Source organism: Erpetoichthys calabaricus, chromosome 10 (genome assembly GCF_900747795.2).
Source record: "Erpetoichthys calabaricus chromosome 10, fErpCal1.3, whole genome shotgun sequence".
NCBI classification, from domain to species: Eukaryota; Metazoa; Chordata; class Cladistia; order Polypteriformes; family Polypteridae; genus Erpetoichthys; species Erpetoichthys calabaricus.
In genome coordinates this window covers 75888736-75915787 of record NC_041403.2, presented here as the reverse complement: position 1 = coordinate 75915787, position 27052 = coordinate 75888736, and the positions used below count along the sequence as shown (strand labels likewise).

Sequence of the window (27052 nt, the reverse complement as noted above, 5' to 3'; positions counted from 1 at the left end):
TGCTACTCAAAAATAAAGTGGGGTTCATTTTATATATCAAGTAATTGTATTCTGCCATTACATTTACATTTAATAAGTTGAAATGAGCTAGGTGTAATTTCATCCACAAATAAAACCTTATTCTTGAGAAAAGGCAGGAAAAAAAAATCTAAATCCCTAAGGTTATAGTATAGCTAGAATTCTAGCTATATTATCTAGAATTAATCCAGATAAGACCTATTTTCTGTATCAGATTGCTCATGTTCCTTAATAAAAAAAAAATAAATAAAAAAAAGTTCGCAGGTCTTGTAGAGGGTTTTCTTATGTTATTTCAATAGTTTGTGAGGAAACCTGAAAATATAGCGTACTTCATTTACAATATAATTCACATATTCAAACTTAACATATGTGGTGTCATTCAAACAAGAACTAGTAATCTAAATTACACTGCCATCTTACCTTTGAGGCAATTGAAAAATTACTATTTAAGATGCTTTATAGTTTCTGATTCTTAAATGATATTGTTCAGCAAGGAAAGAAGCTAATCTAAAGTAAAAGAGCAATGATCAAAAACAATTTTAAATTTCACAATTTGGAGGAAGAAAGCCTACATAATTATTAAGAGTTAGAAACCTTTTACTAAGGGCTACTAAGCAAAAATACTTTATTATATTAAATGTGATTTGGTACAAATATCTAACAATAAGATAAAAGTGATACTATATTCTCAGACATCAAGAGATTTGAAAATCATTATTAAGGTGGGGGCTAGGTGTTCTCTTGGCCTTGGAACTTCTGCAAATTGTTTTTTTTTTTGTCATGTCCTCCTAACCCTCTGACCTTATCACTGGACTTATCTTTAGAAAAGTACATTATAGTACTGTATATAAGGATGGTACACTTCTACCAATATATATCTGTTTTATAAAATTGTATGGATTTTTTCCCTTTCCCTTTCACTTATTCATTAATATTCTTAACTAATCTTACTTGTTTTTTTCTTTTCTTTTAGCTTTTTCTTTGACATCTCATAAAACACTTTGAGCTATACACTTTGTATGAAAATTCCCTGTTTAAATAAATGTTATTGTTGCAAGCCAGATTTTGTTGCCTACAACAAGAAAGTTACAAATAGTTACCACATTAAGCCATAAATCAAGAAAACAGATAAGGCATCCTCACTCAAACTGTGGGCAGGAATAGGATTCAATCTCAGGAAGATACTCTGTTGCTAACAAGTACTGCATGTGTTTTAAAAAAAAAAAAAATCATATACTAAGCCAAAACCATGAATTAGCATTTTAATTCAGGACCATTTTCATTCATTCATTTTTGCAAATCAGCAATATCCTGAGCAGGATATAGCTTATTTTAATATTCTCAATGCAACAGATCATCCATCAAAATGATTAAATCACCTGGCGAATATTTTATAAATATACAGGGTTACATGTCTTAAATTCACAAAAAATAAATCTTGTACACTCTATTGTATACGATTTAAAAAACCATGAAACTCAATTTCCTTCACAAGCAATATGCTAAGCTATGCCTATGGGAGGAAAAAACAACAAACAGTAATGAACAGAAACCGGGTGTATAAACTCAAGAGTCTGATTTAGAACAGTCTACATTACTTTACCTTCATTCTGCTCAAATTCATCCAGGACCTTGTCAAGGTTAAAGGCTTCTGTCTGGAAGTAATTCTCCATTTGTCAGGAAGCTCCACCTTGTTGTGCATTTCCCTGAACCTTAAAAAAAAAAACAAAAAAAACACAAACTTAAAAACTGGCTATATAAACATCATTAGAACATTAAGACAGTTTTGGCAAGAACATTCCATTCAGACAAACAAGCTTGTCAATCTGATTCTGACTTTAAGTCATGTTTTAAAGGTTCCTAAAGTACTAATCTCTACCACAATACTAAGTGATTATTCCATGATTGTATGTTTCCTTGTGTGAAAGAAAAAAAAAACTTGTTTGTGTGAAACCCACCTTTTACAAGATTCAATCTGTTTGTCCTTTTCCTTGTTACAAAATGAATGTTAAAGTAACATCTGGGATACACTGAACTAATTCCCCTAACTCCCTTCATAATTTTAAACAAATTTAATCAGATCAGCTCTTAATTTCTATTTGGTTAAAATAACAACATTCAGCTCCTTCAATCTTATCCCAACTCATAACTTACAGTCATGGAATTTCTACAGTGGTTCTTCTCTGTACTTTATCACTACTATGTCTTTTTATAATATGGAGATCAAAACTGCACACAGCATTCCATATGAGGTCTCACAAATGTATTATACATCTTAATCATACCCTCCATTAATTTGAACTCCACACAAATATACACTACATACAGACAAAAAGGGGAAAAGGGGAAGACTTTTCCCATGGGGAAAAGAAAAATAAAAGAAAAAAAAAGTGTGTGATTGCATTGGTGTCCCACATCTGTCTGTATTAGGTTGGGGTGGCTAGTACGCCCCTTGTGGTCCACAGTTGATAAATGAATCCATGCAGCATAAATGGTACTTGGAAGTATGTTTTTCCAATGTAGACTGCTACACACAAACAGTGTAGAGCCTATTGATTGTTTGGCTTACTTGTAGTACATCACACCTATTTTCTATGTGAAATTTTAGCCATGAAAAAAATTAGCTCCTCTGTTTTCACCTGTATTGTGTGACAGTAGTGTTACCTGTTAGGTCTTAATTACTTCCAATTAATACTTCAACACAAAAATCAAGTTTTGCTATAATGCCTTTGAGTTTTTTGTTCAGTACATTTGAAATGGCTGCAATTATTTGCCAATATCAAAAGGTAGAAAATTTACAGAAGGAGAAGAGAACCTGAACATATACATATATATATATATACACACACACACTGTGTATATAATATATATATATATATATATATATATATATATATATACACACACACACACACATACAGGTGCTGGTCATAAAATTAGAATATCATGACAAAGTAGATTTATTTCAGTAATTCCATTCAAAAAGTGAAATTTGTATATTAGATTCATTCATTACACACAGACTGATGTTTAATCAAATGTTTATTTCTTTTAATTTCGATGATTATAACTGACAACTAATGAAAGTCCCAAATTCAGTATCTCGGAAAATTAGAATATTGTGAAAAGGTTCAATATTGAAGACACCTGGTGCCACACTCTAATCAGCTAATTAACTCAAAACACCTGCAAAAGCCTTTAAATGGTCTCTCAGTCTAGTTCTGTAGGCTACACAATCATGGGGAAGACTGCTGACCTCACAGTTGTCCAAAAGATGACCATTGACACCTTGCACAAGGAGGACAAGACACAAAAGGTCATTGCTAAAGAGGCTGGCTGTTCACAGAGCTCTGTGTCCAAGCACATTAATAGAGAGGCGAAGGGAAGGACAAGATGTGGTAGAAAAAAGTGTACAAGCAATAGGGATAACTGCACCCTGGAGAGGATTGTGAAACAAAACCCATTCAAAAATGTGGGGGAGATTCACAAAGAATGGTCTGCAGCTGAAGTCAGTGCTTCAAGAACCACCACACACAGATGTATGCAAGACATGGGTTTCAGCTGTCGCATTCCTTGTGTCAAGCCACTCTTGAACAAGAGACAGCGTCAGAAGCGTCTCGCCTGGGCTAAAGACTAAAAGGACTGGACTGCTGCTGAGTGGTCCAAAGTTATGTTCTCTGATGAAAGTAAATTTTGCATTTCCTTTGGAAATCAAGGTCCCAGAGTCTGGAGGAAGAGAGGAGAGGCACAGAATCCACTTTGCGTGAGGTCCAGTGTAAAGTTTCCACAGTCAGTGATGGTTTGGGGTGCCATGTCATCTGCTGGTGTTGGTCCATTGTGTTTTCTGAGGTCCAAGGTCAACGCAGCCGTCTACCAGGAAGTTTTAGAGCACTTCATGCTTCCTGCTGCTGACGAACTTTATGGACATGCAGATTTCATTTTCCAACAGGACCTGGCACCTGCACACAGTGCCAAATCGAACCTAGGACGTCAGCGCTAGAGGCAAAGCCCCTAACGTGGCGTCACAGCGTGTGGTTCGTTCATTTGACAGCATGTAGATCGGGGTAATTACATTCATGGCATTCATAGTCTGAATCACAATCTGATTGCTGACGTCCCGAGAGGGAGTGCAGTGAGTATGTACACCTGATGAGCCCAGAATTAGGGCGAAACACGTGTCGCGTACTCTTTGCATTATTTGACAGTAAAACTATTTTCAACCATTCTATGATCTGCTTCTCGCAACTGAAAGAGGGCACTGTGGCAGATGTTAGCTGACCAACCATAAGCGTTACCTGGTAGGTAACCACCCATACAATCAGATTGTGATTCAGACTACGAATGCCATTAAAATAGATAGATAGATAGATAGATTATATATATATATATATATATATATATATATATATATATATATATATATATATATATCACATACCAACTTTTGAAAGCAGTTTTGGAAAGTTTGTTTAAATGTCAACATCCTGAATTATCTTGGAATTCACAGATTTAAAAGTACAGATAAAATTTTGTAATTTTTATTTCTGTATTGATTTTAAGCAGTATTTTCAGTTACAGTACTGGAAAGAAAATGTCAAAATAAATTTACAGTGTGCACATAATGGAATTATATTCTTTATATATCCTATGCTGATATCCCATCAGGATTATAACACTGGATGAATCCTCATGTCTATCTCACATCATCAAGCTCTGCATTGCATTTTGATATTTATGAAAGCCAATGCTAAGTTACTTAGATAGATAGATACTTAAATGATAGTTAGGGAAGCTACTTGATAAAAACACCACTATTTTAAAGCTGTTGTTTCTGTTAGCGTTTATGTATTTTGTACTCTACAAGAGAAAAAAATACAATGTTGTCATTTGAATTATGGGGATAGTTTAAATAAAAAGCAATTGAATGACCATTTTGTTCTATCTGGGGTATCATGTATTGTAATATTTCACTGGTATTGGTGTTAAATATAAAAATTCTGGCACTGCGACATCTTAGTCCCAACTTTAAGCTTCCAAACCTGCCCACTGCTCCAGAACCCACCCCAGCAGCACAAGGACCAAGGCAAGCAGTCAGCCCTGGAAAGTAAGGCTGTCAATTTAGAATCACCTACAAAAAATGTTCATTTGGAATGACAGAAATTAGAACATTGCTCTCACTTTACTTAATTTGGTTTGCATTCTTTAATAATCGATCCTATTGTAATTACTAATAAAACAAGAGAAATCAATTAATCAAAAAAATAAACCAGTCAACAACTATTTAACAATAATAAAGGTGTTTCATTTCAGTGATATAAAACACCAGTTCCCTACAATTCAGTGTTCAGGGCTGATCACTTTGGGAGATGGAATTTAAGAGGTTTCTCAAGTTTATGAAACATGGATAACACTCAGTCATTTATGTGACTACTCAGATGACATTAGATGCACAGGAACAGTGGCTTCAAGATACATTAAGAACTACTAAATACTGCAAACAAGACATCTAGGATATATTGTCAAAGATGACTTATGGCCAATAAAAGCATTATTACACAGTTAAGCTGCAGTTGAGGATGACCAATTAGTTTTGGATTCATTGGTATTATTACAATCTACAAGACAAAGGCTGTAGATTTCCAAGTTCTCTGTAATGTCACAGAACAAAACCATTTCTTCAGCTGCACAATTCACACTACAACATTTTCAGTATATTCATAAAACATTTTGCATAACTAATGGATCAGGGGAAAATAGCACTATGCTCTACAAATTTGGAAGGATGTGATTATTGACAAGCTGTTCGATAAAGTAGGTTCAACTCACATGGCATATTAAAAGACATGGCACTGATCCAAGAAACTCACTCAAGCTTAGATCTAACCACAACCCAGGAATTTCAAGCTTTTCCGACCCTTTGAATATTTGTCAAGTGACATAACTTTGATTTTGCCCCCCCCCCCCATAACTTAAAGCCTTAACTTCCTTTATAACTAAATCACAGCTTAGAGTACTATAGTTTTCTTCTCTCTAATTCCCCATAATTAAACACCCTACAATATTACTCTTCTACTACCAGTATACTTAGGCAACAATGGACAGTTGAAACTAAGGTGAATCAGCCAATTAAAAGTTAGGCATATGCCAATTCACAAATATATTTAATAAGAACTGCTATGCAATAGATTCAATGTTAAAACTGAGTTATTACTTTAAAGTTACAATGTGATTAAATATTGAACTTTTACGCAGGAGAAACATTTACCTACTACTGCCAGTAACTGGCTCCCTATCAAACAGCAAACAGGATAGGACAAGGAAAGGAGGGCAAGGAAAGGATTTTTTTTTTTTTTTTTTTTTTTTTAAGTACTCAGCATGGATTATTACTTTGACCAAAAAAAAAAAACCTAATACTTAAAGGACACACAACCAAAACAGTCAATGTTAAATTGTATTAACACTTGAAAGCATATACTGCATATGGGATAACTATTCCCAAAATATTAATTTTAAATGTTGATATAGGCAGCAATTAGCCTGTCATAATCCTCTATATTAGGAAAGTTCAAACTGGCTATAAACTCATTGCTAAGGACCAGACTGACGGGACTTTAATATGGAGAGTCTGGCCATTTTGAATATAATGACACTAAAGATCACTCACTCAATTTAAACACATTGTCAGAAGCACATCATACTGGGCAAATTGCTGCATTCATACACTTCTACGAGTTTAGAAATGTTTCTGCCCTTCTGTCCTTATAAATTTATTTAGACAGACAGACACTTTATTAATCCCCAAGGGGAAATTCACAAGTACTAGTACTAGCACTAGAGAGAGAGAAAGACTGTGGCTAATAAATCCAAAGAAGTTGTCTTTAGAATGAACTACTCATGACACTATATTTTGACAGAAGGAAAGAATAAATATACACTAAAAAAGCAATAAGACTGCTTTTGAAAATGTTTTGGAGTATAGTGTGCTCTAATACTACCATTCATGCAAATTGCTAACCTCTTTAGCATTATGTTTACCCCAGGAAAAACAAGCCAAAACCATAGAATCCCAAAAACAAGAAAAAAATGTTACTACTTGTAACAAAAGCATGTAAATACCAAAAATGTCACCATAAATACAGTAGAAAAGTTAGGTCTAGTGTCAACTGCTATACTGATGCAGATTTAGTACCTGTTCTTTGTGAAATATATTTTGAGACAGTTACCAACACACATAACTCGATGTTGCAATCGAGGCAGTAGAAGTATTTTTCTTTGAGCCTTTTTCTTTTTTTTTTACATTTTTTTTCTGTTGCTTGTACATGAGACAGTAGAATTTCAGTGCTTCACCTGCATGATTAACATGTCCCTTGTGTTAATGTAGGCTACCACAGTGCAAGTCTTAGACACTTCCACATTTCCCCAACACAAACACTGATGGTTGTTGCATTGTGAATAGTACTTAGGCAGCGAACGTTTTGCTTGTCCTTGCACTTGATTGCAATTATTTTGCGTTTTTGTTACATAGCTGCTACCCTATCAGTGAACCATCACATAGCCAAATTCACCAGGCATATCACGGTAATCTCATATTTCTCTTCTGGTTCGTCCTGCTTCCACTTCAAAACCGGTCTCGGCCACACGCAGCCGACACGGCATTTCTCGATTCCTATTCGTCCTCTTCCATGTCATGCACTATAACGGCCTTCTGTGCGTAATACATCCAACAAGTACTCCAGGTGCTGCCACAACGGTAAAGTAGCTTTATCACCTTTGCAGGAGCCACTTGTGTCTTTACAACAGCTTCTTACACAGCAAACATCACAAGCTAAAAATTATTGTGAACACATTCGAGAATACAACTCTTCTCTAGCGTTTGCTTCCATGGGTGCACAGATAACTCAACCTCCTGACCACGGACCATACTGTTTTAAAATACATGGGCAAATTTATCATCAAATCTCTCCACTATACACTAACACTTCTACCTCTCCAGGATATGGACAGTTGTATGTTTTTGACATAGCGCAAGCTACTGATGTACGCTTACAAAATAAAGCAAACTCTGCATGCAGCGAAAATGTACTTCTCTAGCTAGATTCCATACTCAGAACCATTAACCCCTTCACTAAGTCATACAAACACATGCATGAAATCGCTCAGTCCAATCCAACAGCATCTGTACAAATGGTTTTCATGGAAAACCCTGGGTAGGATTTATGACAATACAATGCCCCGCCATGTCACACCAATGGTGCAGCGATTTTCGTCGGAGAAGATGGCGAAACGCCTGCCAAAAAGGACATTTGCATCTATCCCATAGGCAACTCCTGTAAACAGATTTCCACACTCAACATGAATTGCGATCCTATAGTTTACCCACTTTAATTCCATTACGGAGACATTGGCTGGCACAAAGATTTACAACATGTTCCCGATAAAAGAACCGCCAAGCGAATAAGGCTTACTCAATGCCAATTTTACACGTACAGATTAGCAATGAGGAATACATTTAGTATTTTGCACTCCAGCGGCAAACTATTCCAACAGTACGTCGTAGATGCATATGTTAAAACAGAGGGCGTGTGTCTCAACTATCTCAGATTACATCTACAAGATCTACGTGTGGAACTATCAGATGCATTGCAAGCAAACACTGAAAATAACAAGTACGTGTAGGCAAAATTATATTACCGTCCACATTTCCAGGAAGTCCAAGATAAATGCAACAAAACTATCAGGATGCCATGGCCATAGTACATAAATTCAGAAAGCCTGATTTATTTATTTATCACTTTCACATGTAATCCTGCTTGGCCGTAAATTCTACATGCACATTGCGTCTTTCAAGAAGTATTTATTTCTTCTTGATTTCTGAATTCCTTTCTCACTGTTATCCGTTCCTATTCTTACACCGCCGTATGCTACGGCGGGCGTCAGCTAGTTGGTCATAAAGTGGTATATCATGCATCAGTTTCACTTCCTGTGTCAACACCGGAAGTGACCAATTCACAACGTCATCACTATCACTCAATTCGAGGAATGGTTCAGTTTAAGTTTGTTCTAAAACTACCCCTATGGCTTTTTGTTTGCTATGTGTGAAGGCTCTGTCCAACTTGTGAATATTTATTAGGTACCTTTGACTTATGCTAAAGTGTCAGAAAGTACAGAAATATTCATTTTACTTTTAGCAGCATGAGATTTCATCCACTACATGGCGACAGAATATTATCCAAGAGTTATTCATGCTTAACACTATAAAACATCCTTACACGTCACCCTAAACCAGACTCGGGTTTAACCATAACTGAAGAGAATTCTGAGCCATGCTCAGGATAAACCCCAAAGAGGTTATCAAAATTTCTTAATGCCATTATTTTAGTAGAGGGCATACATTGACTCAGTAGTTTTATTTTTCATAAAACGTTATTGTTTTCATTATTTTTCCACTCACAGATTTGTAAATATATCAGAGTGAAAAATCTTGCCTCTCAGCTCAGCCAAACGTAGCGTCTTTCAAATAAACAGATACATTTTGGTAAAAGACTGTGTGACAATCTGCAAACATTCAGCAACAAATTATGGCAATTATAAAAACAAATCTCTGAAGTATTCTGTATAAAAAATATATTTCTAAATTTAAATTTGTAGAAGCTGGAAAGCAAATCAGCTGTTGTCTGTCTCTTCACCCTGTGCAAATCTCAAATCAACAAAAGTTTAATTATTTCCATAATGCCCCAACCTAGAGTTCTCATATATGCCGAGTTCACATTCAAGTACTTTGGCCTTGAAAATATATTTCACTCTCTCTCTCTCTCTCTCTCTCTCTCTATTATATATATATATATATATATATATATATATATATATATATATATATATATATATATATATATATATAGAAAATTTACAAAAGTGTGCTCATCTCAGTCTGAAATAAATGCAGAATACTGTGTCAAAATAAATTGCTGGGATTCAGTAAAAAAAAACATGACAATTGTTTTTCTCACCTTTATAACAAATTAATGATACATATATAGGATATTTTAACCACTTTAATGCTCTCTGCTTAGGTCATGACATTACAGATGTCCCAAAATGAATAAATCAGAAATTAGCATTAATGCGAGTTAAACAGCAAATTATTGACATTGTTATGACTTCTTATTGAATAGACACTTTAACAAGGCATCCAAAAAAAAAAAGGAATTTATGTACACAATCAATGCATGTAATGGAGATCTTAGGAGACATTGGCAAAAAGTCAGTCTGAGTTTACTGTACATCATTCCTCCAGCTAATTTTGCATTTTTCAAAATCTTAAATTAAAAGCAATCCATTCTTCTACCTAATTTCCATAAACCACTATGCTTTGGTCCTTTGCACAAGGACTTCTTTATCACACAGACCACACAATGCTGATTTTGACTCACCAAAAAAATCTTCTTGGCATGAAAAAGCTCACGCGTCTCTCGATTTGGACACTAAAAAAGTCATGTAATTCAATCCTGGAAGCCACCACACAGCTAAATAATCCAATTGTTAAAAAGACTACACAAAAGTTTAAGCCAAAACAACAGCTCTTAAAGAGAAGCAGATTAACATGGTAACTGCAATGGCAGCCTTGAAAGACTCTTCTGAACACCATGATGAGAACACTAGTGCATAGTGTTCTTCCCCAGCACCACATCAGGCCGCATTTTAAAATCAGAGTGTCAGTTACATACCTTTCAGTTTTAATAGAGTTTCGTAGTGCTTCTCTTTTATTATAATTAATCTACTACACAATGTATGGCTGATAAACATAAGCATGTGGTGCTGGAATTGTCACAAAAAACTGTGTTATTAAACATTTACAAAATGGCAAAAATGCTTCAAGCATTCTTCAATTTACCGAGTAGAAGAACTACAGTGAACGATACAAAGGGTGATGCCGACAAAATTGAAAAATGTGTTGAAAATGGAAACCACTGACAGTAATGTATTAATACTAATGTTCTCCTGTATTGTGATTTTTTTAAATGTTATATTATGTTTTGTTAATATATTGTGATGTGCAGGCAGCTTGTGATGCATTGTTGGGGAGAAGAAAGTGTGGAATGAATGCTGTAATGGGACTGGGTGAAGGGCTTCTGTTCTGTAAAGGGTGGACACTTCTGTTAGATGAGTGACAGGAGAAATTAGGAGAAAAGGAAGGTGCAGTGGAAGTTTTGTGTAGAGTCAGGAAACAATAAGCAGGAGTGTTTGCGGTATAGAGATAAAAGAAACGTGAGTGGCAAGAGATTAAATGATCTATATTACTAAACGACAGTTTAATTTATGCACGGACGGCGGACGCACCGAGTGCATGCGCACTGTGCCGCGAACGGCGGACGCACCGACGCGCATGCGCAATGCGCCACAGCGCCCCAGAGTCAAACCCAGCAGCTTCCCAGAGTCAGTAGGTGGCGCCCAAACAACACAACCTGTAAACTAAACTTGCTCTAATCCACTGTGCCAGCAGTCCGTGTCAGCAGAGGCAAAGGAGTCACGGCTCCAAATGGAAAGAGCTCAACGATCTGTAATACGACACCGAGCCCGTACTTCCCGGAGTCAGTATGTGGCGCCCAAGCACCCCAGAGTCAAACCCAGCGGCTTCCCAGAGTCAGTAGGTGGCGCCCTAACAACACAACCTGTAAACTAAACTTGCTCTAATCCTCTGTGCCAGCAGTCCGTGTCAGCAGAGGCAAAGGAGTCACGGCTCCAAATGGAAAGAGCTCAACAATATGTAATACAACACCGAGCCCGTATTTCCCAGAGTCAGTACGTGGCGCCCAAACACCACAACCTGTAAACTACACTTGATCTAATCCACTGTGCCAGCAGTCAGTGTAGCATATGTGAATCACATAACGGTAATTCAGTATTAAATGTAAGTTGGATTATGCTTCCTAACAGTAAACGACGTCTACCTAACGACACAGCCACAGAACAACACAGACGAGACCGCATGGATAACAACAATATACGGGGGCTCCTACAACGCGCTTCAGACACACCAGAAGCAAAGACGTCACGGCTCCACAGAGGCAAAGGGGTCACGGCTCCAAATGGAAGGGGCTCAATGGTTAGTAATACAAACACGAGCCCGTATGGCTACGACCTGTAAACGAGGGACGCACCCACCCTCCATGATATTACATCCCTCCAAATATCGGAGGGAACAGAAAGTGATTGCCACTCCTGGATTTGCGATTCTTTCGAGAATCTTGGGCTTGCTGGTTGGTAGAGAAAGCATTCTTTTATCATTTTGGAGGTGTGTTCCATAACCCAGATAATGGAGTATAATAAGCCAGGCACCATTTGTTACGGAACAAAGACTCCAAGTAAAATGCAGAAAACTCGGGAACTTCTGAGTTGTGTTTCTTTATTATGTTGGTCGTTGCAATATTATATGAATTGATTAATTTTGTTAATACTATATAAATAAATATGACTTCACTAATCTACAGTACATAATTTTAAAGTAGCTTTTCTGTTATCCATTTTTTTCTCTTATCTGTCACGGCCTTGGTCCCAACCCCTGACGGATAATCAAGGTTTTACTATAAATGCAATTTAAATGTGCAAAAGGATGCTATTGAGACTGTTATCTTCTTTCTCTGGTTTTGTTCTTGTGTGCAGCTGTTCACTGATAAAAATGAGACCTTATATAGTTGTTTTCAATTAATGTTCATTATTTAACTAGAACTACTTATGCACCGATTATATTGGAGTGCATGTACTGCCTTGAAAACACTGGGTGGTTTAGGATGCTACGTTTATGCAATTTTAGGTGTACAGGATGTATACATCTTACACATGCAGGGCCTTTTGTTTTTAGGATATAGTGTTGCCTTGTTATTTTTCTCTTTTATAATTATTTGACTCCAACATAATTATTCTAAATAACACCCAATTCTGCAAGACAGCTTTACAAGATTCAATGCTTATTAATCACGACTAATCAGTACTTTTTTGTGGATCCCTCCTTTGTAAGACAATCTATTAAGTGGCTTATAAAAAATTTCTCCACTGCTTTCACAATACACCTCAAATAGGTATCGACAATCGGGAGTTTCACTGGTAGTGGTATTGAATACAAAAACTTCTGGTACTGTGACACCCCTAATCATTACCACTGAACTATTTTATATATAGTTGTTACTCACATTTGTTCTTATGTACTATATATTAGTGTGCCTTCCAAAAGTAACTATTCTACTAGCAGTCATGATTGAGTGCAGAACAAATTTTCATTTTCTGATACTATTAAATGCTATGTTTTTGAAATTTTGGTATCAACTTTTCATTGAAATGTCAATTCTTGAGACTTCACAATTCTTATCATCACTTATGTGCCATTGGAACACACAGTAGATACAAGTTTTCAAGTCAACCCCCAACCCCCACCACCCCCCCTCAACGGAACTCAGAGATATAACACAGACAATCTGGAAAAACCAAAGCTACCTGAATTCCTTGAGTTGTAATGTAACTCTGACCTTTCATCTTAGTCAATAGTATAAAATGAAAAATATAGCCTGTTTAGCCAGAAATCCTATTTTTACATTCAAACTGCATTTGGAGCAAAGTGATACACATTTAATATATTTAATTTGTTTTCAGTTTTACAGAAAATAGAGTTTATCATTATTTTAAAAAAAAGAAAAAACAAAGTAACAAATCAACAGTGACCTTGCATTTCTGAATTGGGAAGGAGATAGTCATAACTCAAAGCTCCAAATAATCCAACAGCTCACAAACACAGCATAAATATCCATGTCTTTTTTCAGATAGCTTCTGAACTGCAGTTGATTCATAAAAAAAATGTAACTAATTACTTAATGTTTCATACTCCCTTGAAAAGTGTGGGCATTTTTTTTTTAATCTTCTAAATGGATCTTCAAGCGCTAAACAATTCCAACAGAACTCTTGGGTGGCCAATTTTTTAGAATGAAATTAAATTAAAATTAAAAATTAGGATTTAATTTTACACAGTGCTATATGGCATAGACATTAGAGAGTAAATAAGACAACAATATAGTATCAAATATGGAAATTGATTATTGTAATAACTGACAAGACAGAGCAAAAGCAAGTCCAGTAAATTAATTGACGGCTTAAGAGATCTACTAATGGTGTGAATCACTTTGCTTACACATGGTTTCACGCTTGTTCTCACAGCGTAAGTTTATAGATAACTGGATATAAAACATACACAATTTATTCACAGGTAAACCAGAAATGTAACATCATACTCATGAACAACTGTATCTTGCTGGGTACTTTAGTTATGCTTCCATATCATAAAATAAAGTAGACTGGCAATAGCACTGGAATGTTTGCTTCACAGATGGTCCCATATTAATTAATATACTAGAAGTACTTGAAAATTACAGTATGCAGCTTACTTCACTTACATCACCATGTTAGTAAATATACGTATAATAGCCAATCAGTAACCACAGCACACCATGCACTTTACTTTTCTTTACCAACAAGTGGAAGTGAATAAAAAGCTGCTTGAACTTATTAACAAAAACAGAACTTACGTAAAACAGGTTCTGTAATAAAAACAGTTTTCGGGCTGTAATTTATACTAAAGTTTATAATATGTATAAAAAATGTGTTAAAATATGAATACACTAGCAAATATGATTACATTAATCTAAACTGTTAAAATCTAATTACATGAAATCACTATGTGCTCAGCTTTCTATGTTCTAATGCTGTCTCTCTGACACTTGCTGTCACCGAGGATGCCTACAGATACACAGTGCAGGAGTGGGCATATGTGTCATAGACCAGCATGTACTATGTATTCACATTTATTGTGCAATTGTCATCCCTTATATTTTTGGTACAAAAATTGAACAGATAATTGTTATTTTGTACAAGTGTCATTTGTAGATACTAAAATTTCAGTAAGGTATATAAAACGCAAAAGTGAGTCATTTATTACTCGGATACCTCTGAAATCCTGAGCCTCCTGTTGCTAAATGTGTATTATGTAATAAAATCTTACCAAATTATTCATTAGCAGAGCTATTAACTTAGCACCAGCTAAATTATGTAGACATTTTGAAACAAATCATTCAGAATATGAAATCAAAGATGACAATTTTTGAAGTAAAACTTAAGTTTCTTGCCAAAACTAAACATTTCATATTGAAAATGTCATCAACCAATGAAAAGGCAACACCAGTTTAGTATAAAATAAGCTACCATATAAAGCTCTCTAGTGAAATGAATACAAATTTTGAAATTCTCAAAAAAACTATACATCAAATATGTTGTTCAAAAAAGATTCTCTCAAATATTACAGTTTCACATGAAATGTATGATTTGTCCAATGATATTGAGCAGGAACTTATTTTAAGGCTTTACAATTAGATGAGACGATGGACGTTGCAAATCTATCAATTTATTAGTTTTCATATGTTATTACCACAATAATCCTATTTAAGAAAACATGTTACTCAGTGAAAATTTACAAACCAATAATTATATTTTGACTATCAACAAATTTAGGAGAACGCAAGGAATAAGGGAATGGGGGAAATGTGTTAATATATACAGTGATGGTGTAGAGTCAATGATAGGACCTCTTAAAGGGCAGTGACACAAATTAAAAACAATGCAAAAACCTATACAAGTAGTCTCTTTGTTCTTCACAGACATAAAATAGTAGCTTGAAACATCTCTTTTTACCTTTAAAATGTATTTTAAATAAGAAGAATTAAATTACACTTAACGAAAACTTGACCATTAAAAATAAAATTATTCAAGCTTATGTGAATTTATGATCAGCCAACATACATCTTAGCAGTAACATACTGAGATTAGATGGCTATTGCATGGCAATGTTCTTGTTACATTGTTCAAATTACAAAAATGCTCACCATATTCTTATACAATGATAAATTTGCATTAGCAGAAAGTTTTACAAATGTTTAATTTGAGTTAAACTGCTTATCTCGCAAATATATTCACAAAAATAAATGATTCTCTTTACCTTCAAGTAAAAAAGAAAATCTATTCAAAATAAAAGATAAATTATGATCACTATAACGAAAATTGCCATACTGGATTCTTTTCCATTGGACATGAACATACTCATAAAAAAAATTTAAGTTTAATTAAATGAGTTTTGGTGCAACTAAAAAAAAAATATCCAAATTCACTCAAAAAGGCAGTTTGTTACTGCTTAGTACCACCCATTCATGTGAAAAAGGATTTTCTCTATGTACTGCAACAAAAACAAAATACAGAAGTTAGCTAACAGACCTGGTATTACAAGAGTTCAGTTATCTACTTTTAAAACAAATTTTGAAAGGATACTAAGAAGATGTTTGTTACTTTGCATTATCAATTTGCATTAATGTTTGCTTTTCCTTATATTAATCTGTACAATTTTTAATGTATTTTCGGTACATTTTTCTTTTTTTATTTGTTGTTTTACCTAAAATCAATAAATATTTTCAGGATCCCAAATTTTTGTACCATGTTGAAAAATGTTTCACAATTAAAATAAATGTGGGAACTGCTGTCCCATTCTATTAGTCTTCATCAGATCATCCATCTTATGTATGGCACTTAAATTTAGAACCAGTGGGTAAACAAACCTAATCATAACCAAAATAAATGGGAAAAAAGGCACTATATTAGACCGATATTTAGGCACATAAAAGATTAGTCTAGCCAGAGGGATGATCTCTGAGGATACAGGATTGTCAGAAGCAAGGAACACCCTACTGAAGGAGCAGCAACAGCTTACCTGATGCAGGAATTTTAGTACTTTGTGCAATGTTGCTGATACTTAGAAAGTTGCCTTCTGGTACTTTCCATTATATATTCACTGATAGACAACCAACACCAAAACCGAGTACTTCATGAACACTAAAGGCTGACACCATATACTGAGAGTATATTTAACTTTATTTAAACAGAAAATAATGATGTTAATAAATGATAAATCTATGAGAACAGTACAACTTTATTTGATAAGGCACTAGAGAAACTTAAGTGAAAGAAACTTGTGGCTTTTAAGAAAGAATAAACATGTTTAATGTTTATTAAAATTAACAATAACCCTTGTAAATATTTGTAATATATAGTCGGTAATTGATACGGCACACGCATCAGAGGATCACCCTCCAAGTTCTTCTCAAGTATGTGATACAGTACCTCCCCAGGCCAAGAGGGGGCACTGCCACTAATTGCCCTGTCTTATTCTGACACAGTAAAGAGAAACTGCCCAGCGAGGGCAACTGATTCCACTCCTTCTGGTCCCTGGGCTGTATGAACTCAACCGCCATGAAGGAGGCGTCCCTTCTACCCAGAGCAAAGGAGCTCCATGACTTTCAGAGAGCAGACAAGAAATCCTGATTAATTCCAGCCACTCCAGTTTATTCATATGGGAATAGTTTTGTTTAATTTTACACCATTGTGTGTTTGTTTTTGTTAGGAATTAAAAGTAAATGAGGATGGCTGGGTTGGTGCCCCAAAAATTCACTTTCTTTCGAGCATGTTATTACCTTGGACAACCACAAGACTCTAAACAAAATGAAATTTCAATTAGAATAAATTGCATCATAACAAATATTTTGCCACTGAAATAAATATCCAGCTTAATTTCCTTAGTGTTAGAACCAAGCATCACTTGGGCTTTAAGAAAAAAAGCACTGAAAGCGTTAGTACAAGTGTCAATCAGGCAACATTATAAACATGTCTCACATAAAACATGAAGATTACTCAGGCTGTAAAAGTGCCAACAGCGTTAGTGCTGGGTATTACTCGGGCAATGACACAGGGGTGTCCTGTGTAAGCGTCAGGCCAAAGTGTTACCCAGGCAACGGTGTGGACGTGTCTCCTCCTAGCTTCATAATGGCATCTAAGAAACATCTCTCAGCAATGATGATGAGGTGAATCTGTCTTCAGGCAGTGAAATTGAAACAGACAGTGAAACTGAAAGTGATTCTGGTAAATCCGCACATGTACACTGTGCTGTTCAAATTATTATTCATTATTATTATTTGCATCTTTATTACACTTTCTACACTTCTGACTTTGTTCTTTTAGCGTTTTACACGTTTTACAATAGGAAGATGAGATTTAATAAAAAATATAATTTTTGAAGCCAAAAAAGCAAAACTTTTTACGTTTTTTTTTTTTTTTAATGTAAAGCTAAGGAGGTTAAGTAAGATTACAAGTGTTAGAACCAGGTCATTTAAAAGCAAATGTAACAGTTCAGCTCTATCACAGATCAGTTTGTTTCTTCTCTTACGAAGAACTCAAAACTCCACTAAAACTCTCTCAATAACCACAACGTAGGAAATCAAGAACTGAGGACACTACCTGATTTTGGAATATTCGATTCAGATAGGTACACCTGCACTTTAAGTTTATTGTTGTGTGAACACAGTAAAAAAAAATTCTTACTTGAAGAATTCTTACTTGTATGTCTCCTGAAAATACTGACAGCAATACAGTACCGACAAAACACATATACATGAACATGTGAATATGTTTTGTTTCATATTATCAATAATTTTACTTTTTTTCTTAGTGTGTATCCATAAACTTTAGCACGCTAATGATTTGTACTCTGTTGCTTAAAAGACACAGCCGAAAACTGTTTAAAACAAAGTTACTGTAACACTTGACAACAAAGCCCTTCACAAAAACTATTACAGTATAAAAAGGCTGCATTATTATATTCTAAAAGTACTTTCTCAACATTATCATTATTTATTGAAAATAAAGACTCAACCTAACTGTTTAAAGTCTTAATCTAGAAATGACATGCGTTCGGATCTTTAAACTGCTAGTGTTAACAAACATAGAAACGACACTATCTCAAGAAATTTCCCCATTAGATAAATTACACCTTGCAGTGCTGAGTGCTTTGTAACAGTAGACATAACTTTGCATTTGAGGTTTATATGGAGGTAGGGCATATTTATGCAAGAGTTTAGGGAAAATGTGCAAAATTTAGTGCATAAGAAAATCAATGAACACATAGGTTATAAAGTATGTAAAATAAAAAAACTCTCATTGTCAGGTCTTTCAAAGTGAGAACTGACAGACATGTTGCAATTAAGCAAATAAATTTTAAAAAATTAATATAACATTAAGATTGGATTAATTTTGTTATTAGGTTAAGTAAATAGTGATTTCTCTGGCATAAGTAGAGTTGCCATGTAAAGCTGGCTGCAGCTCAAACATGACTATGCATCTTTCTACTCAGGGAAGACATCCAGCAAGTGGCACACTGTATTGATTCCAGTTACATAAAGCTGCATTAAAGTATTAAAAGGGTGTGTAAGATAAATTAATAAATACAACTTCAAATGAGTATATTACAGATCTGTTGGAAATAAACTTTGCACTCAGTGCAACACAACTCAAACAAAATGATCATACATGTAAAAACATCTGACTGGTACATGAAATCAAAGTTTTTCCATTACAACATATTCTTTCCCTCTTTTGTAGGAGAAGATCACCTTCAACTCCAGAACTCATTCTATACTCAGAAAGAGCCATAAGATGGAGCTGATATTAGATATAAGAACCTGAGGGGCAGTGTCAGACTAATATGGGTACCAACAAGAAGTACAGGCACATCCCTACTTTTTAATAAAAGTATTCATATCAGTATTTGGTATCAACAGGCAGTGCAGAAGTACTTTGTACCAGATGTCAAAAAATGGTGTTGCAGACTAATTTATTATTAGAAATATCTGCAAAATACATCATGTGTTTTCCAAAGTATGTTTTAGGAGACAAATTATTGGATATGTTTCACATAAAAACAAATTTCAAATAAAAAGGAAACCTAACTGCAGTATTTGCTTAATAATATACTCTTTAAACAGGCTATCATTACAAATAGACTGTAGAATGTATTCCCTTTATTATAAGAGTACCAGCGTAACTAATTTTTAACTCTGGTAGTTCTTAATTATTGACATTTTCTCCATACTGCTAAGAGTTTTAGCTCAACAAATACATAGGAAGCCTGGAATACATCTTGGAGATTAACAATGTAGCTGGAACTAAAGTTTATGAACATAAAGAAACAACTAATATCTTTAACCTCCTTGGCTTTAACCCTGAGCCCCTGGGCATTTCTTAGGTTCAGAAACCTATGTATAAATGTTCAAGTCAGAGTTTCTCTCAGATTAAGCAGTTGTTATCATCCAATGTAAAGTATTAAGCCTGAGTAATGCTTGGAACAGTATTCTGTTGCCATCTAATGGATACAAATATCACGCTGCAAAAACATTATGAATATTTCTATGCGTTTAGAAACTCTATGGAAACTCAATGTTCAGGAGTCAGATGAAGTGTAAACAAGAAGCTGTAAAGCAAGTTTTAGAACAAACTGAAACTGAATCATTAATTAAATCATTAGTTAAATTGGTCATCAGACTCTGACATAAATAATGAAACTGATGCATACAGCACACAACAGAACCACTGTGATATGCTGGGTGAATTCAGTCACATGAAGATTCTCTCCATAGTGAAAACAGCCAAGTGTCAAAAAGGCAGAATGACTATAATCAAGTGGAAATACAAGAAAGACGTTCACTCCCTAAGCACTGTTCACAATGCAGCAATTGCCAATGTTCATGTCAGGGAATGCTTACGTTAACATTAGAAACACCACTTATTATTTACAGTAGTAAAATTGCTATGACTATGGCAAAAGGCATCTGAAATTGTTTTTACTCTATGGCCCATCAGCTCAACATCCTGAGAACATATCACTTTTACCCCACATTTATCCCACCCAAAAAGCCATAAATGGCCTAATATAGCTTGATTGAACATAAAAATGTTTTTTGTCACAAAGCATATATCTTTTGAAAATATTTTCAGTTTAATTGTTAGCAAGAGCTTTTCAGTGTAATACAAAACCCTTCATGTTGCTACAGAAACTGCATTTATTAGTATTTAGAGAGATCAAAGATCTTTATTGCAACATACACTGCAACAGCAAAGTAAAATTCTTGTGCCACAGTGGTAGTGATGCATAAATAATAATAATAATAATTCATTACATTTATATAGCGCTTTTCTCAGTACTCAAAGCGCTATCCACACAGGGAGGAACCGGGAAGCGAACCCACAATCTTCCACAGTCTCCTTACTGCAAAGCAGCAGCACTACCACTAAATATGAGTAGTACAAAATAAATAAACAGAATACATAAAGTAAATAAGTTAAAAAGGTAGCATACAGTACAATTACATATAAACCAACAGGTGGCTACAATTAAACACATATGACGATTTTTCAATGTTCCTCAAAGGTTTTGAATTCAATTGATGTTCTTCTGGGAGGGCTTTCTTTACTGAAGCCCATACGGTCTCTACCAAACATACCAAACCCAGTTCCTTTCCTTCCGTTTTTGTTCTTCACATTGCCAATCATGACACAATAAACATCTGCATGAAAGTAAAACTAGCTACTGTATAAACATAGGACACCAAGTGTTCTTTCAGAGAATCAGTACTGTCAAGATGAACATCCGTCCCAAGCTTCTATTTCTATTTCATTGCATCCCCGTATACATTCACAAATAGTTCTTTAAGAAATGAGATTCAACTATAACCTCATTTGTTTGGAATACAAACATCCACGCTTCCAAAGGGTGACTCTACAACGACGTAAACCAGAAGGGGGCATAGCACTATATTGCTTTCAATTTTATTACTGGACGGCAAATACACAGGCCGTAAAGGCCTGAACATTAATACAAATTAATGAATATACACGTGGCTAGTTTGCAATAGAAATAAAATCTTACTGTACTTCTTTATACGCCCTACTTTGTGCAACAGTAAATACAAATTATCGTCAATGTACTGTTAATCCAATTGTGCATCAATCACTGAGTATATGGAACCAATGCAAGAATGCACTTTAAGACAGAAGCTTTTATCTATTGCACCACTACAGGATAATCACCTTTTCTACCCTCTCAAATATACACAGTATTTAATATCTGGGAAAAGTTTAAGATTAAACCACTTTGTATATACTGTAGATAATGTCTTTGCAGCTAATAAACAACTATGTTTCAAAGTTTAACTAACCACAATTTTCTACTACTTTCAAATCAGAAAATTTACTAAAAGGAACCTGTCCAATTTTCCTCACCTCCCATCCATTTCTATTCCAGAGGCAATACTGATCAGAAGTTGAAAACTCAGACAGCATCTAAATAATATATAAAAATATTTTAAAGCCCCTTCCTTTAAAAGATCCTATGGTACACTGGGGAAAGGATCTTTCACTTAACATCTCTGAAATGTTGACTTTAATCAAGAAATAGACCTCTCTTTTCTTTACTGTGTCCCTATTTTGTTCTTCTACTCTGTGGCCCTAATATGCTTTGGTACCCCATGGATCAGTGCTGAAGCTGCTGCTCTTTTTAACATATACAGATGACCATAATAAGAATTCAAACAAGAAGCAGGTCAAGTCTGCAGGTTATACTAAACTAAGAGAAAGGTCAGATAATTTAGGATCAGATGAATCATTACAACATATAGATTTAGACAGATTTGTAGCAGATCAAATTTTATGCAAGTAAATGTTACACATAGGAAAAAAAAAAGTTAGATTTGAGTACACAATGGAACATTTAAACTTGAAAGTACACCTTATGAGAAGGACCTAGAACTCATAATGGACTGGTCATTACCTATATCCAGACAGTGTACAGAGGTGATTAAGAATGTTTAAGTGTTATTTAACCCAATGTGAAGAGCACATGTCAATAGAGGTTATAATTAAACTATATCATTCACAAATGACACATTATCTGGAGTACTATGTACAATTTTGGTTGTCATGTTGAAAAAAAATTTTAGCAGGGCTAGACGAGGTCCAGAGAACATTGACTAGGCTGATTCTGGGACAGAGGTATGAACTATGAGGAAACACAGAATGGGGTGTGAAGCTTAAATTTAAGACAACAGAGATTAAGAGATGATATGATCAACATTTTTAAAATTATAAAGGGAATTATTAGTACAATGAATCCCTGCTGTTACTGCAACAAAAACATGGGGATACAGCTGAAAATTTGTTACAGTAAATTTCACACAAATGTTAGCAAGTTTTACTTCAGACAACTGACACAGGGAATAAATTATCACGTAGTGTGGTAGAGGGCAGGAGTTTAGGGACCTTCAAAACTCAACTGGCTGTTATGTTGGAGAATCCAGGTGAATCAAACTTGATGGGCTGAATTGGCCTGTGTTCTCCTCAAAATTGATTTAATGTGAGAAAACCATTAATTTTAAATATAATGAAAAAAAAACTTTGGGAATCAACCATAAATTCAATAAAAAGGGAGCTTTTGAAAAATGAAAAATAAGATAAAGCACTATTATGCTTTCCTGATTGCTTCATTGTTTTAATTATTTAAAACAAAGAGTGGGCAACACATGCTTGTCCTTAAACTCATAAAACATAAATTCCCTAAGCAGTAACATGAACTTAAAACTTACATATACTAAATGTGCATATAATTTATGTATGATTAATGCTGTTCTATATTCTTTAATATTCCCATTACTAAATTAAAATCAGAAATATTCTCTCATACATTCACCTCAAGTGGAACTGAAAACTGTTATGCTTTAATGAAACACAGTTGGAATAATTCTATTTGCAGCCTACTGTACATTACACTCAAAAATCTGCCTCAGGGATCATTACTTTCTCTAGCAAGTACTAACGTTTAACTCCTTTTTTTGTGTCTCTTCATTTTTCTTCCTGTTAAGTTAGAAATTTGATTTTAAATTTAATCCTAACATACACAGCTGACAAGATTTCAAACCTACTGCCAAAGATTTCACACCTAACACAGCATATTAATAATATGTACATCTATACATTGTGACTACAAAATATAGTTCTACTAGACATTCCAAGGACAAATATGTCTGCAACAGGAAAAAGTAATTCAGCTCCTTGCAACATCAATACAAAAAGATACCTTTTGGTACAAATAAACTCCTGCTCAAAACATTGCACTTCGCAATAGCATACCCTGAACTAGAGTTTCTGTTTTGGTTATCCAAACTGTAAACATAACTTCTTAAGTAAGCAATCACAATTACCATATACCTTTTCCCAGATGCTCAGTTCCCTATAGTGGTACAATATTTAACATAGAATTATACCATAATACCAAAGCACAACAGTTATGAACTCTAGAATAATTTGTCCTGGAGGCGGGATGGCAGATTAGACCAAGTCAGCAAGACTTTGGCTTTTCTAATTTCAAAGGACTGGAGGCTTCTCCCAGGAGGTTTAGTATATCCGCCAATGCCTGTAACTTGAGATTTTGTTTCCATCTTGACCATCTTGACTTCTCCTACCCATGTCTTCTTTCTGTATGCTCGTTACGTTGTGCTACACATACTAGATTGCTGATACACAAATCATGCCTTAGTTATATATATATAGATAGATAGATAGATAGATAGATAGATAGATAGATAGATAGATACTTTATTAATCCCAATGGGAAATTCACATTCTTCAGCAGCAGCATACTGATACAATAAATAATATTAAATTAAAGAATGATAATAATACAGGTGAAAAAAAAAAAAAAAAAAAAAACTATATATATAAATAAGATATCAAAATGACATTACTCTTTCCATTCTTGACTCAACACTTTTGTCAGATACAGAATTGCACCCCAAAGGAATCAAATTCAACTTTTCACTTAGTTTCACTACACAGCTGAACGTTCGAGTACTTCAGAAAGACTGCACGCCAAATGCCCGATTTACGCTAAAATGCTCGTTTTGTTGTATCGTCTTCAACGGTAAGACGAAACAGTGAAAGCTGCAATTGTCAACGTAAGATGCAAAGTAAGAATCGCAATGTCTTTAGAATCAGAACAGCAATATAATTACCTGGATGCACACCTACCAATCCGTTCTAAAAATTAACTCGAAATAGTACAATGGACTATAAAAAAATCACCACACAACAATAAAGAGTTTGAGAATTAAAGCGACCCAACACGAAGCGGTTCTCTAAGTAGCTTCACACATCTGCCGATTCACTTTCATTAAGCACTGCACCATTCTTCATCTGCGTTCGTCCTAGTCACACGAACCCTATTCTTTAATAGAAACCTGTGAAATGCACACAACTTCGCTGGCCTATCTGCGCATAAGGTATTCAATGCTCCGATTTCTCATGTAGTTATTTTTATTAATGTGACTTACATTATTTAAATGCATACCTTAAGGCTGATTATATTTTTAAGCTTTCACACCAACGTTTTTTAAGTGTGTGCGTTATTCTACTAAAGCGAACGGAGAAAATAAACCGTATCACGACCGCTCAAAATGAATTTACAAAATACTTCCAAGAAACGAGGGATCGACGTAACATGTTGAATAAACAATTTTATACAAAATAAATGAAAATAACAAACCGTTCGTGCACACCTGAAGAACCCTCATCTTCACCAACCTGGCCGCCATACACCATCTCTCTTGATACTCTTCATTGTTTCCAGAAATAGACTTATTAAATATCACTTTATGAAGATTTTGGTTTTCTGCTGATTTGTAAGTCTCCTTGTGTGAACTCTAATGTCTCCAGGCTGCTAGCGTAATCGAGGAGCTCGGTCAACGCAAAGAGTCCCCCTCCTGTTAAGTTTACAGCGTACTGAAGGTTAGGAAACTGCAGCAATGTCCGCCATTTTGGATCGGTTAAACTGTATTGTTTAAACCTTATTGGACTTCTCTATGTAGAGCCAAAATGGCTATCGTTTCGTATAGTTCACTTTGCTGTTATCCGATTGGATAGCGTCATATCTGTTTAGAGCTGCGTATTTTTTTATTTTTTTTTGGTCTCTGCAGCGCCACCACTGCCGTGGAGGGCAACGTCAGTCGACATCTGCAGGGATGCTCGCGTTTTACCTTCGCTCTTTACAGGACATCATACCGGTTAGTAGTTACACTCGAAGTGTATGCATTTTATTTTTTTCTGTTAATGTTTATACAGCAGACATTGTATTAGAGCTATTTTTTATTTTGTATTTCTTTGATGGTTAGAAACCTTGCAACATTTTACGAACTAAAAAACCTCAGTTGGTTGGTACCGGTAAGTATCTAAGAAGACCTCATCCAGTCATTTGTGGAGAGATGGCGAGATATCCTATTGGTAAGGTAGCCATCTCGCTTTAGATTTTTGGACAAGTTAGTCTTTTTGATGTCTTATCAATTACCTCTATAAAAAGTCATTGGTTGAAGCTGCACAGGTTTTAAAGAGATTTAAATATTGCCCATTTCGCTACAAATAGGATGTCTTTGATTTCCTGAATATTCAATTATCCATATTTGAATTTTAGAATGTGCTGTGACTGGTCAGCAAATACATTGTGACTGGATAAGGCACAAATGTCTATCGTATGTGAGGGCTGGCGACAGCCAATACCTGGTTGGGATGCCAGCTGGATGGAAGGGGACTGGAGAGCATCAGCAGGGCACTACCTCTCCCAGGGTGCTAGAAGGCAGCCCTCCTGGGTGGCAGTGGCACCATGGATTCCCACAGGACACGCTGGGAGTTGGAGCATGGCATAGCCATGTTGGTTTCCGTGGGGGCCACCAGGGGTAGCTGCAGAGGCCTACATGGGGCTTTCACCACACTTTGGATTGATTCCATGTCCAATTAATAAGCCACCTGGAACACTCCCAGGGTCTGCTTAAAAGGAGCCGCCGCACTCTATTTGGGGAGCCAGAGTCGGGAGGAGGTGGACGAAGCTTGCCAGGAGAGGAGTAGAGGTGGAGAAGGAAGAAAAAGAAGAAGAAGGAGGAGGAGCAGGAGGAAAATGAAAAGGAAAGGGTTTTGTGTTGGACTGTGCATTTGGTGTTTGTGTACTGTGCTGTGGAGATCAAGAAAATAGTGCTCCTCACGTGAATAAAAATGCATGCTCTGATTGAACTCGTGTCTCTACCTG

The 27052-nt window shown here is 35.3% G+C and overlaps 1 protein-coding gene across 2 annotated transcripts in view; it reads right to left on the bottom strand.

The window, feature by feature from the left end:
- zfyve9a (zinc finger, FYVE domain containing 9a) overlaps positions 1 to 25805 on the bottom strand; it is a 121193-nt gene extending 95388 nt beyond the window's left edge. The window contains exons 1-2 of one of the 2 annotated variants that reach the window (XM_028811457.2): positions 25523 to 25805; positions 1622 to 1730 (exon numbers count right to left, since the gene is read on the bottom strand). In XM_028811457.2, coding sequence (XP_028667290.1) covers positions 1622 to 1691 — 70 coding nt within the window. In that variant the 5' untranslated portion in view covers positions 1692 to 1730; positions 25523 to 25805. The remainder of the gene's footprint in view (positions 1 to 1621; positions 1731 to 25522) is intronic. The other variant, XM_028811458.2, reaches the window with a different exon arrangement.
- Positions 25806 to 27052: the final 1247 nt, after the last annotated feature.